General features: G+C 32.4%; 1 protein-coding gene across 2 annotated transcripts in view; it reads left to right on the plus strand.

Annotated features, from left to right (window-relative positions):
- Tmem18 (transmembrane protein 18) overlaps positions 1-16125 on the plus strand; it is an 81632-nt gene extending 65507 nt beyond the window's left edge. The window contains exons 5-6 of one of the 2 annotated variants that reach the window (XR_014132743.1): positions 91-8027; positions 8231-16125. Coding sequence is in view for 1 of the 2 variants with exons in the window: in XM_081769207.1 (XP_081625333.1) it covers positions 91-255 (165 nt within the window). In the remaining variant the exon portion in view is untranslated. Of the gene's footprint in view, positions 1-90 lie in introns of both variants that reach the window. The other variant, XM_081769207.1, reaches the window with a different exon arrangement.
- The last annotated feature ends 390 nt before the right edge of the window (positions 16126-16515 follow it).

Genomic DNA, 16515 nt, shown 5'->3' on the forward strand with positions numbered 1-16515 from the left:
TTTGCACTCTTCAGTTACAATGGAAACTCTTATAAACGAATTTTTTATTTTTATCATTAATACTTTGTAAATGGTAAATCTGTTTTTCAGGCAAATTGGCTTTGGCAGTCCAGTCAGTTGATGACGAAATTAAAAAGAGCTCAGTTGAGGCATCAAGCTCAGTTGTTACGTCAGACATCATCACCACCATCGTCACCAACAAACAACCATCGAATCAGAAATGGAATTAACCTAAATCATGAAAAGAGAGAATGAAATACTGTAACCAACGGGAATTTAAAATGTACTCGTTTTGCCTTTCAACTGGTCTGTATAATCAGATAATCCAGTTTGCCTTCACTGCATAGAAGAATGAGTTTTTAAAAATTACAAATGATAATAGTTATGCATGCGTTGCAGTATTTGGTAATTGTAATTATATGGAAGAATACATAGGTTTATCCTGTATTTTTGAGGATATATAGATACAGCATGCATAATTTCAGGTATATTATAGATTAGTAAAATGGTATACCAATGCGATGACATATCAGTGATTACTGCATTAAAATTGCGGTTTCTTTACACATATGCATTCATTCAGCAAGCAGTGCATAAATACATATTGAGATTTTGTCTTGGTCAGATAAAAGGTAGTTTTCATCAACGATCACAATCTGCAAATAATTCAAACATTTTCAGTATGATGCATTTAGTATACACCAATGATACATACAAAAATTTTTTGTTTCGTACAAATTTAATTAACTTACTAACGTGCAAAACTCATAAAAATAAATTTTTATTTTCAGTGTAACGCATTTAAAAGAATATGTGTATATTGTTAATTCGTTTTAATCAAATATGTTTGAAATTGTGTCACTAGAGTTAACTGCTCGAACCTATCTTCAACGCCGGCATTTACAAAATAAGTGTGTTCGATGCAAGATTGTATTGAATTTGTTGTAACTATTGTGAGAATATTATGTCTTGATTGGAGTTTTATTACAACTCCCGAACAGCGTACTTAAACAGACCTCATGATAAGGAGTATGTGATCCTAGTGCATGGAAGTCACTTTAGACTGTGCCTTACTCCGTGACACATATGGGCACCACAGTAGTTTCGTAATTGTGTCTTTTGTATAAATAAATGTACGTCCCAGTTTGAACTGTATTTTTCCTTCCCTTTATAAAAGGAAGGCGTAAAGTGGAATGTAGAAGTAGTGCTTTGTAGATGATATTGTACTTGTTAAAGAATTTACTTTGTGACAAAATGTAGTATAAATGCAAGCTACAAATCGCGATGAAATTCCCAAGTAAGAGTGTTCAATAGTGTTTTTTAGTTCAAAATTAAATTATTGTTAGGTTTTATCGTAAGTTCATAAGAAATTTATGATCGTTTACAATTGGGTATAATCAATGTCTAAGAATATTGTCATCTGAAGTCCGTGGAATGGAATTCCAGGGAAATTATCGATAGTTACACTGATCTGTGATCAAATTTACAGAAGTGGCTAACTGTAATAAACTTATTTTTTGACATAAAATTTGGAGGAAAAAGGGTGGTTATTCCGATATATATTAAGATAGTAGTTAACGTCAAGCGTAAACAACGGAGCATAAACGGGGATTTTATATAAATGAACTAGTAATAATTACCAATCGAACGTAAGAAATACATATTAATTATTGTCACAATACTGACGCGGAGGCATTCCTGTGAAGATTTTTTTTAAAAAAAAAAATGAGTTTCTCGTGGCTAAGCGGTTAGCGTACGTACTTTTGGCGTGGGAGACCCGAGTTTGATTCCCGGAGGAGCTCATATGGTTCGGATCCCACGTTAAGCTGTAGGTCCACGTGTCATACAGCTTCGCTGCTGAAAGGGAAGCTAAACTCAAAAAATCAAATCAAAAGTTATTCCAAAGTTCATCTGTATTTCAAATAAATTTATCGATTGCTCTTTGGGATGGTTTAAGATTAATTCGTGTTACGTAGCTGGCTAATCACATACTGATGTTTGGTATACTTGAGTGTTAATGAATCAATTATATGAGTTTATGGATTCCAGTGATTAAACAAAAAAAAAATCTCTACAGTGTGTTTTAAATACACATGTTTAAAGAAGACAGAATTTTAAACAAATTGTTCATAAATTTGGTATCTGTAAATAGAACATAGTAATTAATTATTGACTTAAAATAGTGTACTATGTAGGCATTCATAAAATGACTGGAGCTTGAAATAAGTGTATATAAAACATTCTCTATAAAGAGGTTTATTTATTTATTTATTTATTGTTTAATTACTGGGATCGATACTCTTACAATTGATTTATTACCAGTGAAGTATACCACATATCAGTATGTGATTAGACAGCTGGGTAACACGGTTTAATCTTAAGCCTTCCTGGAGAATAGAAGTCGATAAATTTGCTTGAAATATAGACGATCTTTTCAAAAATTATTTGATCTTCACATGAATACTTCCAGGTCAGTGTGATAATAGTAATAGTTAGTTGTGAGATTCTGTGAGTGTGTGGTAAAACAGGAACGTGTTTCCACTATAGGCTAGTTGGATATCTTTCCAACATAAAATAAACTTAGTGGCAGAACATTGTGTATGAATGGGAAACAAGTGTGTCTGACTAGTTGTTACAAAATGAGGTGTAGCAGTTGGTTTTGATTTTTAAAAAGGGTTTGGAAATATCGACATAGCCTTCAGTAATATGTTTACACATACACGTGCCCTCCACATTAATAAAACCTTTCTAACAAAATAAGGGGTGGGTGTGTTATTCTAATAATGAATTGCTAGGCTCAAGCTATTAACGGAAGTAACTCTCTTCCAGATATAATCAACTACGAAGGTTGGAAAAAAGTATCTATGGCAACACATCCATAAAGTATAAACTCTGTATTGTTGAACGTACAAATGTTTACATGCCTTCCGTGTAATTCCTAGTCACATTTATGACCCGATGCCATACTAATGGAAGACGATGGACACAGTAGCATCCCTGGTGGAAAGCACTGTCATCTAAATGGTTATTTCAGTTGGGAGAAAACTAAGTTGTACGGACCCATATCTATGGAATATGAGAGATGTTTAAGAACCTCCCATTCCCATGGTTGGAGTTAGCCTCTCACGGGAGCAGTATTGCAACAAGGTATGTTGTCAATCAGTACGATACGATAGGCGGACGTGGTTGGAACTGCCGCCGTTTCCTTCACGAAGTAAGCTGAGGGTAATGTTCTGAGGATCTGTGGTGGTGCACGGTATTCACTGTCCAACTTTAGAGGAACCACATGATATAGTATGACTCCCTCTGCATCATGTGCCATTACCAGTACCACTTTCAGGTTCACGGGACTTTCGGACTTCTTGGGACTTGGGGGACGATGGGTAGTACCATTCATTGGACTGTTATTGAATTGTGGCTTGTATGATTGCGCCAAGATTTCGTCCATTACGATGATTCTGTGCAGAAATACGTGTTGTACGTTGTAATGTGCCAAATGGTCACTTGCAACAGTAACATGTTCGCATGACTTTCCCTTGCATTTTTGCCACGAGCTAAGTCTTCTATATGCACGCACTGAGTGGAGTGAATAGCTCTCGTCTTTTCACTATACGTACTAGGAACAACAAAAGACTTTGCATCTATTGTGTCGACAATGTTGCCAGTGTTTTTTTTTTTCTTTCTTTCTTCAGCTATCGTAAATTTATTGGGCTTTCGACTTCTATTATAATAAAATTTCCGCATATGATCATTATATGTTTAATGTTAGTTTTATAGTTATTAATTTCTGTTGCAATATTATAATGAAATATATGTTTATTAGGATGTACATAACTACTAAACAAGACAGTCTAGTAATGTTGTATATGTTGTTTTTCTTAATTGTTCTTATCCGTCTCCCTTAGCCTAAAGGACATAATCGTGGGATGTTAAACTGAGAGATTTCATTTCATTTTAATTGTTCTAATATTGGATTTTTTAATCTATCACTGATGAAAACTGAAAATTCACCTTATTCGCATGTAAATAATGAAGAAAAGAGAATTATTAGTATGTCTCATAGCTGACAAAGAAAACAAGCAAATATTAACCGTATTAATGAAAGTGATTAAGTTAATGAATTTACTATCTTATTGTATTTTATGAATTTTGACAATGCTAATTTGTTCATTTCAAGTACTTATTTTTTTTTTTCTTTCTTGCTTTATAAGTAATTTAAGACAATATTCCCTGTTCTTTACTAGAGAAATATTGCATTTTAATCCAAAAAAATGTAGATACTAACTTAGAGATCATATAAATAAATTTTCAGTTTGATGAATTAAATAGTAAAATTAATAAACCAATCTAGTAAGCATTGATTTGCAAATTCAAATCACAACATGGGAATAGTTTGATTCCAGGGTTCACTGAAGCATTGAAAGTACAAAAGTCATATTACAGTGAATCTATCATTATGTGAATTCTTTCTGAATACTAAATGTACATAAAATTCTTTTAACGTATAGGCAAATAATATACGTTTTATATGAATAAAAATACTTTACCTAGTCAAATACTAGTCAAGTATACTCGAAATACAGCCATTTCTTGTAGACTGCGCTTTTATTATTTTGTGTGGTATGGAATTTGAAGAGTTTCTTTACATAAAGAGAAATCTGTAAAATATGGAATATTTCATGGAACATGAGTGATAGTACGCAACTGTGTGTTGTAGGTAAATTGATTTTTAGATTCAAATATTTTTATTCCAGACTCACAAAATTATGTATCTTTAGTCATTGTATTATCCACACTAATAAGTGGATAACACATGGCGCTGTTTATAATTTCTGAACTTCGTATGAAATTGATCGTAATATTGCCTGTTAATTGTGTCATTGTTTTCTCTAAACTTTCAATCAAAATGTAAAGGCTCAGTATTTCATTTTAGAAGAGATAATCTCCCTTTTTCTATTTTTATTTATAATTGGCTTGACTAATTTATTACTATTATTTTTCCCATATATGGTGTATAAAATGGGTGAAATGCGTCGCTTGTGTGGAAAATTCATCAAGGGATAACGAGCTTTGGTAGTAGAACATGAAGAGAATGGAATAGATAAGCTGAATCGTGGGAAGAGGAGATTATATTAATCATAATTGAGCTGGATTTGTCACAGAGTAGTATACACTGGATAAAGCAGCGAAGTATTTTATTTTATTTTTTTAAGTCGATTTAGTTACTCAATATTTCTAAGGGTACTGTGAATCGACTTCAAATCGTAAAATTTATTTGTGCTTTCAGCCATGACTAATTTCGATATCAAAAATGGTCTCAAGATCAGTGTAACTGTCGTGCAACCGTTAATGTTCATTAAACATGTTTAAATAATATTCTCTCGTTGTGAAGACTGTTTTCAGATCATTGGCATTTCTGTTTGTAATGTTCTTCGCTTCCTGAAGAAAGTTTTTTTTTTTTTTTTTTTTTTTTTTTTTTTAATAGTGACATGGGTACTGATAAACACTAAGTTTCGATCTATGTGCCATTTTTTTATGTAAATCCACAACTATCTTTGAATTAGAGTAATCACCATGAGTATTGCTAATTGGTGCAAAATTAGCAAGATCAGAGAACTTCGTATTACCAATGAAGTAGAGAAGCTTACACTGAATTAGAAATATATATAAATAAGAAAACTCTCTCCCTTGAGAAGCAAGTGAAACATGTTAAAATGAGATTGGTGTCATTTTCTAAATCGCTGCAACTTCAAAATAAATAGTGTACTAACCGTGATATAGTTCATATGTTAACGAAAGAGTTCATATTCATAGAATTAATTGATGTCAACATAGCGTAAATGATTTCTAGACTTTTTTGTGAAAAGTATGTTAGCGCTTACTATCGCTAGCATAGTTTTCATCGTGTTCATCGAATGTTATTGCGTATAACATAAGTTCATCGAATATTATTGCGTATTTCAAAAATCTGTAGGTATAATTTATCAACAGACTATACTTGAATTGATGTAGAATGCCAATGAGAAAGGAATGAACTAAGGATAGAATAGGAACTAAATTACTGTGCTGTACTTTAATAGTCACTGGTTCGTGTGATACAAAATTATTTCTTTCACGAAGTAATTTTGCCTATTCATCAAACTACTCTCATTTTTTTCCTTCTCAGAAAATTGCCAAATTATGTACTTATATTGGCTTAAGTAAAAGTAATATATGGCAGGTAATAGATGATGTAGTCAGTTTATTTGTATATTTATACTTCGGTCACTCTTTTGTTATACAAAACTGGCTCTAATTGCCTATAGTATACTTTTGATAAAATACTAACAAGAATACAGTAAACTAAATTAATAATAATAATAATAATAATAATAATAATAATAATAATAATAATAATAATAATAGAAGAAGAAGAAGAAGAAGAAGAAAAAGAAGATCCAATATTTATGATACAGTGTTAAAAGAACTTACCAAAACCTGTTTCTGGACTGATTGGGAAATCCATCACCCTCGTTATTACCCCTCATAATTAACTCGTCAGCTTCTGGGATTCGTTTAACCTTTCTTATTTTGATTTTTTTTTTTCTGTTTTTAAATGAGGAGTGCCTACAAATTGTAAATTATTTCGATGTAAGTATGAAACAAGTTTGGAAAAATCTCGGTAAACAGGTTTAAATGCTTCTCAATCAAGCTATATTTCTTATGTTTCTTTCAATATGGCAAATAATTTGAATGCAAGATACCATAATATATTTTATTTTAATCAACGATTTATGATGTGATGAGACCTACCCATTTATGTCCTTCCTTGAATCCATTTGGAAAATAAAGTAAATCAAGACCTTAACTGAAGCATTACTTCCAAAGTAAGGCCGAATGTAGTTCAAATAAGCACTGTCTCACTTATGTGTCAAATACTAGAAATTTAAAATAGAGTCTGGTCCAAGGTCTTGTTATATCTATGAATATTCCTTAATCTAAGACTTAATTTATCTTCGCCGAAGTTGTCGCATGAAAATTGTGTTTTTCTTAGATTTAGTGATAAAATAAATAAATAAGGGAAGTGTGAAATAAGATCCAGCTTTCATCTGATGTAAAATTTAATTTCGATATGGTATGATACTCTGAAGTTATTCGAGTGTTATCTGTGTATTTGCAAGAAATTTAGATGCGTTGTATCTGTTTTAGAACCCACTGACTATACAAAATCACCTTACTGTCTTACCTAGCTGCCCTTTATAATACCTACTTACTTTGTAATATTTGTACATTTCCAACATTTCAGACCCTACATGTGATCTGGCGTACGAATCTGATTCAGATTCAAAACTTATTTCAGAGAAAAATAAAAATTATATTCAGAATAGAATCATGAAAACAAAAATATATTCGGATCAAAAATATGTTCTTGTCAGTGACAGTTTAAACCTCAACTAAGGATCCATGAGCAGGATCACAGACAGTGATCAAAGCATAAGAAGCGTATAAATCATCGAGGTCAAACTGTTTTATAAGTTAACATTCTTTTATTTATATTCCTCATAGTTGTTTACATGGAAATGTATATTATATTAGAGTTAGGTGCAGATATATTTGTATTCAATCGTAAGTTTAATTGTTGCATTTCTTGTACATTTTCAAAATTGTATGCACATCACAGTTATCTATGGAGTTGTTAAATATAAGAAAATCTAAATAAGGAACAGATTACGTTGTACATAACTTGAATGCACATAAATTTATCGTGAAATATGTTTCTTGTGAAACGAGAAGGATTCGCCCCTCACTCTTAGAGCAATTTCAATCCAAACCAATAGACAAATTCACCCACTTGTCCGTAACTGATGTCACCCCCAAGTAAGTGGCTCCACGGGAAAGCTTTGAACAAAGCACATGCTATGCTTCATGGAAAAGTTTTTAGGGACAATATACTTCAAGTTTTAAAAATGAGGTGAATTCCTCACTTGTCTCTGACTAATTTGAATCAGATATGATACTTTCTTTCTCATAAATAGAAGCTTTGCTTTGTTATAATTAAATATAAACTAATTATTTGCTGAGCAAAACTATATATTTTTTCATTAAAATTCAACACGTGTTACAGTTTCGCCAACTAACTCTTTGGCTTCATCAGACACTCTCTGATGAAGTCAAAGAGTTAGTTGGCGAAACTGTAACACGTGTTGAATTTTAATGAAAAAATATATAGTTTTGCTCAGCAAATAATTAGTTTATATTTCTTTCTCAGTATATCTGTACCCTGAGACTGTTTTCAGTACTCATTTCAAGAAATATATACAAATTTCTCCTCATCTATGAATTCTCTTGTGTTACTGTTCTGTGACAGAAAATTGCAATTTAAAAGTTATACTTTGAATATTCTTAATTGTAATCAAATGTTGAAGTAATATTACAGTGTGTGTGTATTATCACTGATATTACCGTATTTACCTTATTTGCTTGCACAAAGAAGGGATAATTTTCAATGTAACTAGTATATTAGGGAAACTTCGCAGTGGAGATAAAATAGTTCGAAATGGATGACATAACTCCCAACGTATTCATTGTGCTGTACTGTAAATGTAATACATGAGAATTGCCTGAAAACGGCATATTATATCTTTCCAGGTATTTAAATTTCATGTGAGTACTTATGTTAAAGGTACAAGAACGTCCTTTATTTGCATTCGTGATTTTTTTAAATGTTATTTAAATACAAATCGTTACTTAATTATTAATACATTTATATTAAATAAAGCAACGTTATATTTAGTTGCCATAAGTGCTATAGGATGAAAGTTAAGTCATAGTATAAGATCGTATGTTAATATGAGAATTTACATCACAAAATATGAAGACCAGACCACAGTCTAGTCTACAAAATATTAAGTTACATAAATATGAAATTTACTAAACAGGTTCCCTAAAATGAAACTTAGTCATATGATTACATATTCCCATTAAGTTTGTTAATTTTGCTAATGTATTTAGTAAATAAACTATTGAGCACTCTTATTAATCAAATACTGTGTATGTATGTCAAAACTCAGTTAATTAAGTAGGCCAAAACACACAATGTTTGCTTAAACATGACCAATCAGTTCCCTAAATATACGTATTATGATTTAGTTAATAGAATTTACATCGCAGTTTTATAACAGAGCACCGTAAATTCATGTTGTGAATATGTATCATATGTATCTGTATATAGAATAGAACTTAGTACAGCGATATGTAATATAGACAAACAATGGCATGCGAAATAAAAGAAATTCTGTTATCCCATATGTCGAAAAGTAACAAAAGTTTCGCATCAAGTCTTCCTACGATATAGACTGTCAATAATATGTACCAGTAATTACTGTCTAAAAGTTAAACCTCATTATTATGCGGCTAGTGTATGTATCAGACTTATTTTTAACTGTATTCTAACAAATATATTTTCGTATTACAGTGTAAGTTGAAATGATAAATTCGCTGTGTACATAAATATTTTGTTTACAATAGTACTAAATATGTTGCAGGGTTAACTGTATTGTTTCAAATCTGATCATAGTCTTGGAAGCTTAGGTTCCTCTATGCATTGAAGTTTCTGATTGTAAGTTTATGTGTAAGTTTGTTGCTCATAGTGGTAATATGATTTAGGGTAAACAATAAAGCATGTTTTCAATATCATCTTACATAGGGGTTGACCCTTTGAATTTGATCGAAACGGGCAATTGCCAAAGTACTTAAGTGATTAAAGTGTTCGTTCTGATTTGTAGATTGATCCAAAAGTTTAGTTCGAACCCTTAATACGTAAGTTTTTCTTCTTTTTCTTTCAAGCGCGCAATAATGCAATGTTTAAAAAAGAAAACAATATTTCAGTCACAGTCCATCAGAGGTAATAAATAAATTAATAAAATAATATTATGTCAGTATATCATAAATTTCAACAGTCGTAAAGGACAACCAACTGAGTGAAAACTATTGAAGATGTAAGAAAAATCATTCTTTAGGATGCGTAGAAGTTCAAGATTTCTTTCTCTTTCCAATTTTGGAATTTTTCTCCTCTCCCGTACCCTTGAATTGTTCATGGGCTATAATAGATTGCTAAGAACAATTTTCGTCAAAGAAAAACGAATTTTTAAAGCGTAAGTGCATTTGAATATCATTATGAACTGTTACTTATTTAAATTTTTACGGAGTAATAATAATAGTACATAAATAATAATTCCATTTTCCTGAAAAAGAATGTAGTAGTATTTATTGTGGAACTGGATAGAGGCGAGCTACTTTACGCAAATAATTGTACCTAATTAGTGATAAGCAAGAAATTGTTTTTGGGGGGCAGTTCTCAAAACTAGAGTTTTAGTACATTATAAAAGTAATAAAGTTCATGGCAATAAGAAGTTGTGATCGAGGAAAAACACTATATGTATATATTTGTTTAGCTCTGTAATGAACTATTTATTGTTATAGCGTAAGTCTTCTAGAAATCATATTGAAGCATAACAAAAATGCAAGTACAGTAATTATTATGGTCATTTTTACGAATTTACATTTTAATTATTTACGTTACATGTATACGCCAGCTGTATCAAAAATCCAGGACCATAAATCAACTTCGTTATGATTGAAGATACGAAAAAAATGAGAAGAGAGAAAAGTTGTTGGAAATAGCTAGTTTTCGATCCAAAATGGTTGAATTTTTCCAATTGCACCAGCCGTTTGGGCCCCAAGCTGGTAAGACGGTCTATGTTAAATAAATAAAAATGAAAAAAAAAAAAAAATACCAGTTGAAGAGGCTGTTCGTTTGGGCCCTGTCAATACCAACAATACAGCATTGTTGAGAAATAGATTTAAGGTATTCTAGGTTCCTTCGCGCAACAATGTGCACGTTTACCATTTCATTTTTGCATGTCCTTACGTATCGTTCGAACAGCCTGCTAAGCTCGAAACATTATTATTTCATTTAACAGCAGGACGCCACATCAGTGTTGAGCCCAAACGGCGGATTCGATTGGAAAGTTTCCACGATTTTGCATTGAAAACCAACTATTTCTAACAATTTTTTTCTCCCCATTTTTTCGTATCTTTACTCATAACGGAGGTGACTTATGGCCCTGAACTTTTTGTACAGATACAATTATATCGAATAATTGCAAAATTTCTCAAAATTACCAAACATTCTTATTTTGTAGATTGTAAGTTGGTAAATTTTACGAATTTATTGTTCAATTTACCAGTATCTCTTTTTCCTAAACTTACCCTTGGTCACTACTTCTAATATCAAATACATGCAAAGAAACAGAATACGAATAACAAGATACAACTATAAATAAGTATTATTAATATAAGGATGAGTCTTGCAATACGACATACTTCTATTTATTACGATACAATGAAAGCAGCTTAACGTTCAAAGGATAGTCCTTCGTATTGGACTGTCTGCAGTCACTTTTCTGCAAGTTTCTCGATTCCACGTCGGTAATATATCTTGTCCTTAGAGACAAAGAAGTCAGTCACTACTGTTTCCATCTCCGTACTGGGTGGGGAAGCATCATGACTTTAGGAAGTGCACCATGAACTGAAGCAGGTAGTAATCCAAAAGAGCAGAGTCTGGACTATATGCCAATGTGGCACCAGTTTGATGCCATGAAGTCCCTGCATTTTTTGTTGCGTTTTTCGAGCCGTGTGTCCTTTAGCAGCATGGCACGCTTTCGGTTCACCAGTACAAGATATTTTTGACACAGGAGCATACACCTGCTTCAACTGTTCGAAATAAAGTAGGGATTGATGATTAGGTACAAAGTGAATTATCCCTCTTGTAGTTCCACGATACACAGATCGTGACTTTATTCTAGAAACGATCCTGTTTGACGACCACTTCTGAAAGTTGACCCATGCTCAATCACTGTTTGTGGATATTCGAATTTCGGAAAAATACCCACTGTTTGTCGCATGTAACAGCCCATTTCGGGAAACGCCTATCATCCAGATTTTGGAGCAGTTATCTGCACACATCCACTATTTAGGCCTGAGCTTAGTTCAACGCATGTGGTACAACACGGTAGTTCCTAATGTTTTTCCCGAGTTCGCACTACAGTGAACTGGGACATGCCGAGTTGATTTGACAATCATCGAGTGCTGGGAATGAAATTTCCTCCATGGTGTGTCGTATGACTTCAGAATCTGTTACCCTGGGACCTTAGTTAATCTTCGACATTTTTACAACCCGCACGAAATTTCAGAAACCAATGAGTTGCTGTGCTGCAGTTCATTGCAACTTACCCTTTTACATGATAAATGTTTTAAGTTGCTGGCACAGCGTTATGCTGGAGTGTGAGCTTATACAATAACAATCACGTATCATACATTATTCAGCACTCATCGTCCCTGCCACTATAAATTAATTGAAGACACTGACGGAGTAGCGGCCTCCGTGTTAAATAGTCCACTTTCCACTACCTCTTGCGTCAATTTGATCTTACACTTTACGGTAGATCGCGGTGTATACATGCGGCTGCTGTTTGGCTTGTGTGAACGCTGCGAGACTTAAGACTTACCCTTATATTTATGATACTCTTTCTTCTTCCGAATACTTAAATCAGTAAGTACTTTGGCAACAAGTCATCAATGCAGTTCTATTTTATTTAAGGATACTTAATATTCATGTTTATAATGGTGGAGCTGCAATTTGGTTATTGAAAATTATGTTTTAAACTAGTACGTAATTATAGAACATTTGAGACGTACGTAATTCATAATTTGAGTGGGTGCTATAGTATCCGCGATTTTACATGCCACACAATGACTATTCTAATAGGGAGCCGGAATTATTAAGAATAGTGTTCGTTAATATTCTGATGTTAACTTGAATTTGTATGTGGCAACTCTTGGATTGGCAGCTATTTTCAGTTGCTTGCAAATAGAATTTTGAAACTTTTTTTAAAAAACTAAAGATCTTGTAAAGATGGAAAACTACTTTCAGCCACACACGTGAAAATCTGTAATAGGAGAGGAGTAAGCCTTCCAGTCCCTTCCTTCACCTTGGCAGCGTAATATAAGCAGAACTAACATCTTCAGAAATTTCGTTTTCGTTACGCGTTTAGAATTCCTTATTAACAGAAATTGAGCTTGTTTGCGCTTCGATTTCTCAGCTAGAGTAACTCCTAAGTTCAATTTTTCAGTACTTAGGTGTTGGTATATCTTTTAAAGTATTTCATAAGGTACTTAGATGTTAGCATAAAGTATTTCATAAAGAAGATAAATACAGTAAATAAGTTTCAAAAATATAAGTAACTACATAACACAATCACTTGTTCCAAAACAGGTTATTTCAATATGGAAATTTAGGCTCTAGGAAATCGGCTAGTGGTCACCGCTCTCAAAATTGTGTAAGCTGCAAACTAAGTCACAAAATAATAAAAGCATAATAAATCATCATTGCATGAAGGATGCAACATAATATACTGTAAGATGAAAGTATCGGTTAAAGCTTGCGAATTAAGCCTGTAATTCTTTGCTTTTAAAAAATAGTAATAATTGGGCTCTTTGTTTGCGAAAGTCATGCAGTTAGTTTTTCTTAACTATGCGTTTCTGAATAAATATTAATTTATAGAATATAGAAATATTTAAACTTTAAAAAAAAAGTCTGACTATCAAATTGTGATAATGAGCATTGAATACTTTTATTTTAAAATGGTATATTCTTTAGTCGTATGTCTGCCGATCTCCCGAAATACTTTGTGTTTTTCTTCTGTTTTAAGCTTGTTTATTTTAACATGATTGTGTTCTATTAATTTCATTTTGTACAGTGTAGGCCATGTGAGACATAAAGTGTTCATTTGTAAGAAATAACGAGTTTGTGGCGAAGATTTCACTAATTGCTAAAATCGAGAAAATAATAACTTCAAATAAAAGTAGAAGTAAGTCTCTAAGAGAGCAGATTTATGAAATTGTATAAGAATGCATGCGTTTATTTATATACCGCATGCATAAGTTCAGTTCCAAAGCAATGCTTCTGCACGATGGAAATAAATGGCGTGTGCTGTAGAAGTCAAAGAACTTAAGATACTCAAGCTCCTCGCAGGTATCATTTACAATAACCATGAATGGAATGTCTGTAGCAATCTCAAAGTTATGGCTGTATTGCGTGAAGCAAGTGGTACAGGAAGCACTGCTGCTTTCTCTGATATAGTATGGGCGTGATGATACAACCTTTTCAAGGACTAGCCAACACGTGATCAATATTTGCCAGGCATAATGAATTTGTCGCATCTACTCTTCTACCTGAAAAGGAAATACTTCCTCCATCTCACCTCTAATTTGGTTTAATCCGTTCATATGCGAAGGCTCTAGACAAATGTGGAAAAGTTTTTGTATATATACGAATAAAAAAATACTCATGAGTGAACTAAGACTACTGAAGAAGTTTTTGCAGTTATTATTGTATATATGCTGCATATTTGGTGTACACCTTTTATGTCGAGAATGTGACGTGGGATGTAAATTCTGATACTTTCTGATTAGTAAATAACACACACAAAAAAAGTTTGTTTCCAGTGGATCAATGGACAAAATGATCCTTGATTGGGTACTCGTAGATAAGAAGGACCTTATACACGATGGTGTAGCGAAGTCAAGGTGCAGTGAAAAGTAATATAAAAAAGAGTTGTATAAGATAGAAGGGCTAGAGAGACCTTCAACCAACATTAGATAGACAACAGTTGATTATATCTTACCAGAAATTAGAAATACTATGACGGAACACAAACAGAAGGAAAACATCTTGTAAGCTCTTTCGCTGACACTTCATTAAACAGAGAAGTAAAGAATCAGGAAGAAGGTAACTGCCGAAAACCAAGAGCAATAGCAAAAGAACATCACGTCAATATATATATATATATATGCAGGGTTGAGGCGAGCGTTGTTATACTGGAGCGCTCTTCATTTTAGATGTTTAGTGATGAAAGTTGGATAAGAAAAGGGAGTTCGAGAGAGTGAAGAGTTAACCCGGCCAGATCGCGTGCTCGCTTTTTATATACAATGAAAATGGTGAAACTGCTATATCTTTGTTATACGCACATTAGAACGCAAAATAATCTCAGTGTATCCTCCGTGTAAGAATAATGGTAATTACTATTTTGTGTCTAGCCAGCAGATTTGTTGTATTTTCAAAAGGAAACAATAAATATAATAAAATCAAATTAGAAAGAAAATTATATTTAATACTCATATCACGTATTTAATAAGCAGCCATTGTGGCGCTCTGCCCTTGAAATTAGTACTAGAGCTTCGTTTCACTTCAATTACAATCCCGTAATCCTGAGCTATAAAATAGGGAAATCTAGGTAGTTCCAAAGTAAATAGGATCCTTTGAATGCAAATGACTAGAACTTCAGGAAAACTAAGAAATGCTAGGGGAAAAGGAAGACATCAATTTATCTTCGTAGTCCTATATTGAGTTAAGCTTTTAGACTCCATATAAGTTATAGTCCTTGAGTGGCAATTGAAATCGCAGTTTTTTCTTTACTGTAAAAAGCTGTATGTATATATAAATATATATATGTGAAGACTTACTGAGAACGGGAATCCTCTTTGTTTCTTGCCTGGAGTTTATTGTGTTAAAATTGTCGTGTATTTTGCATCGTTGTCATTATAAGGGGTAACAAACGTAATTTTAGGGTCCAAAATCTTAAGGAACAACAGATTTTTAACTGCATAATAAAATTATTAGTTGTTTCCTATTGTTTGTTTTACTTATTTTCGTAATGTTTTTGTTACATAACAAGAGAACAAAGACTGAAAGAAATGTTCTCTTGGCAATCAAAAAAGTAAACCTATTTTTGTATATCAAAACAAAGTACTCATAGACTATTTTGTTTAGTTAGTTTTGTAATCATAATTTTTGCAACAAGGTTAAAAATAGGCAATAGTTACCTCTCTGTTAACTGTACTTTCATTCATTACATGTGAAATGTCTATTGTCAATGATATGTTTTTAAAGTGTAGGTTATATTTTCTTGTGTAACATATGCAGCCGTTGTTTGTGTATTTGAAAAATAAGTTTCAAAATAAAATATGTTTCAGCATATCTGTACAGGAATTAATATAAAACATCAATAAATAGCTCGGATATTAGTTTTGATCTTTTATGTTAAATTTATATGCTCTGTTATATCTTTACTACAGGTGATTCATCGGTGGCATCAGTTTAATAAATTAATATCCACTTTTTCTCGTGATTTAGTATCTGCGTATATAGAGGATTTTTATACAGGACATTTAACTAGACTTGGAGAAGAAATCAATCATTAAAATTCTAGTTCATTTCAAAGAAAACAAAAATAATTATAACAGTTTGATCATAGGCTGATTAATGTATTCATTAAATCAGCCCTTGCCTTATTGTACAAATTCATTTAGTCAAAGCAGAAGTCCTTGCCGCATCATTTCTTTTTTCTTCTTTCTTTCTTTCCTGCGTGGTAAAATGTTCTTTAGGTCATGAAAATAATGGAGTATGAAGTATAG

Source organism: Thermobia domestica, chromosome 8 (assembly GCF_964235325.1).
Source record: "Thermobia domestica chromosome 8, izTheDome1.hap1.1, whole genome shotgun sequence".
In the NCBI taxonomy this organism is placed as follows: domain Eukaryota; kingdom Metazoa; phylum Arthropoda; class Insecta; order Zygentoma; family Lepismatidae; genus Thermobia; species Thermobia domestica.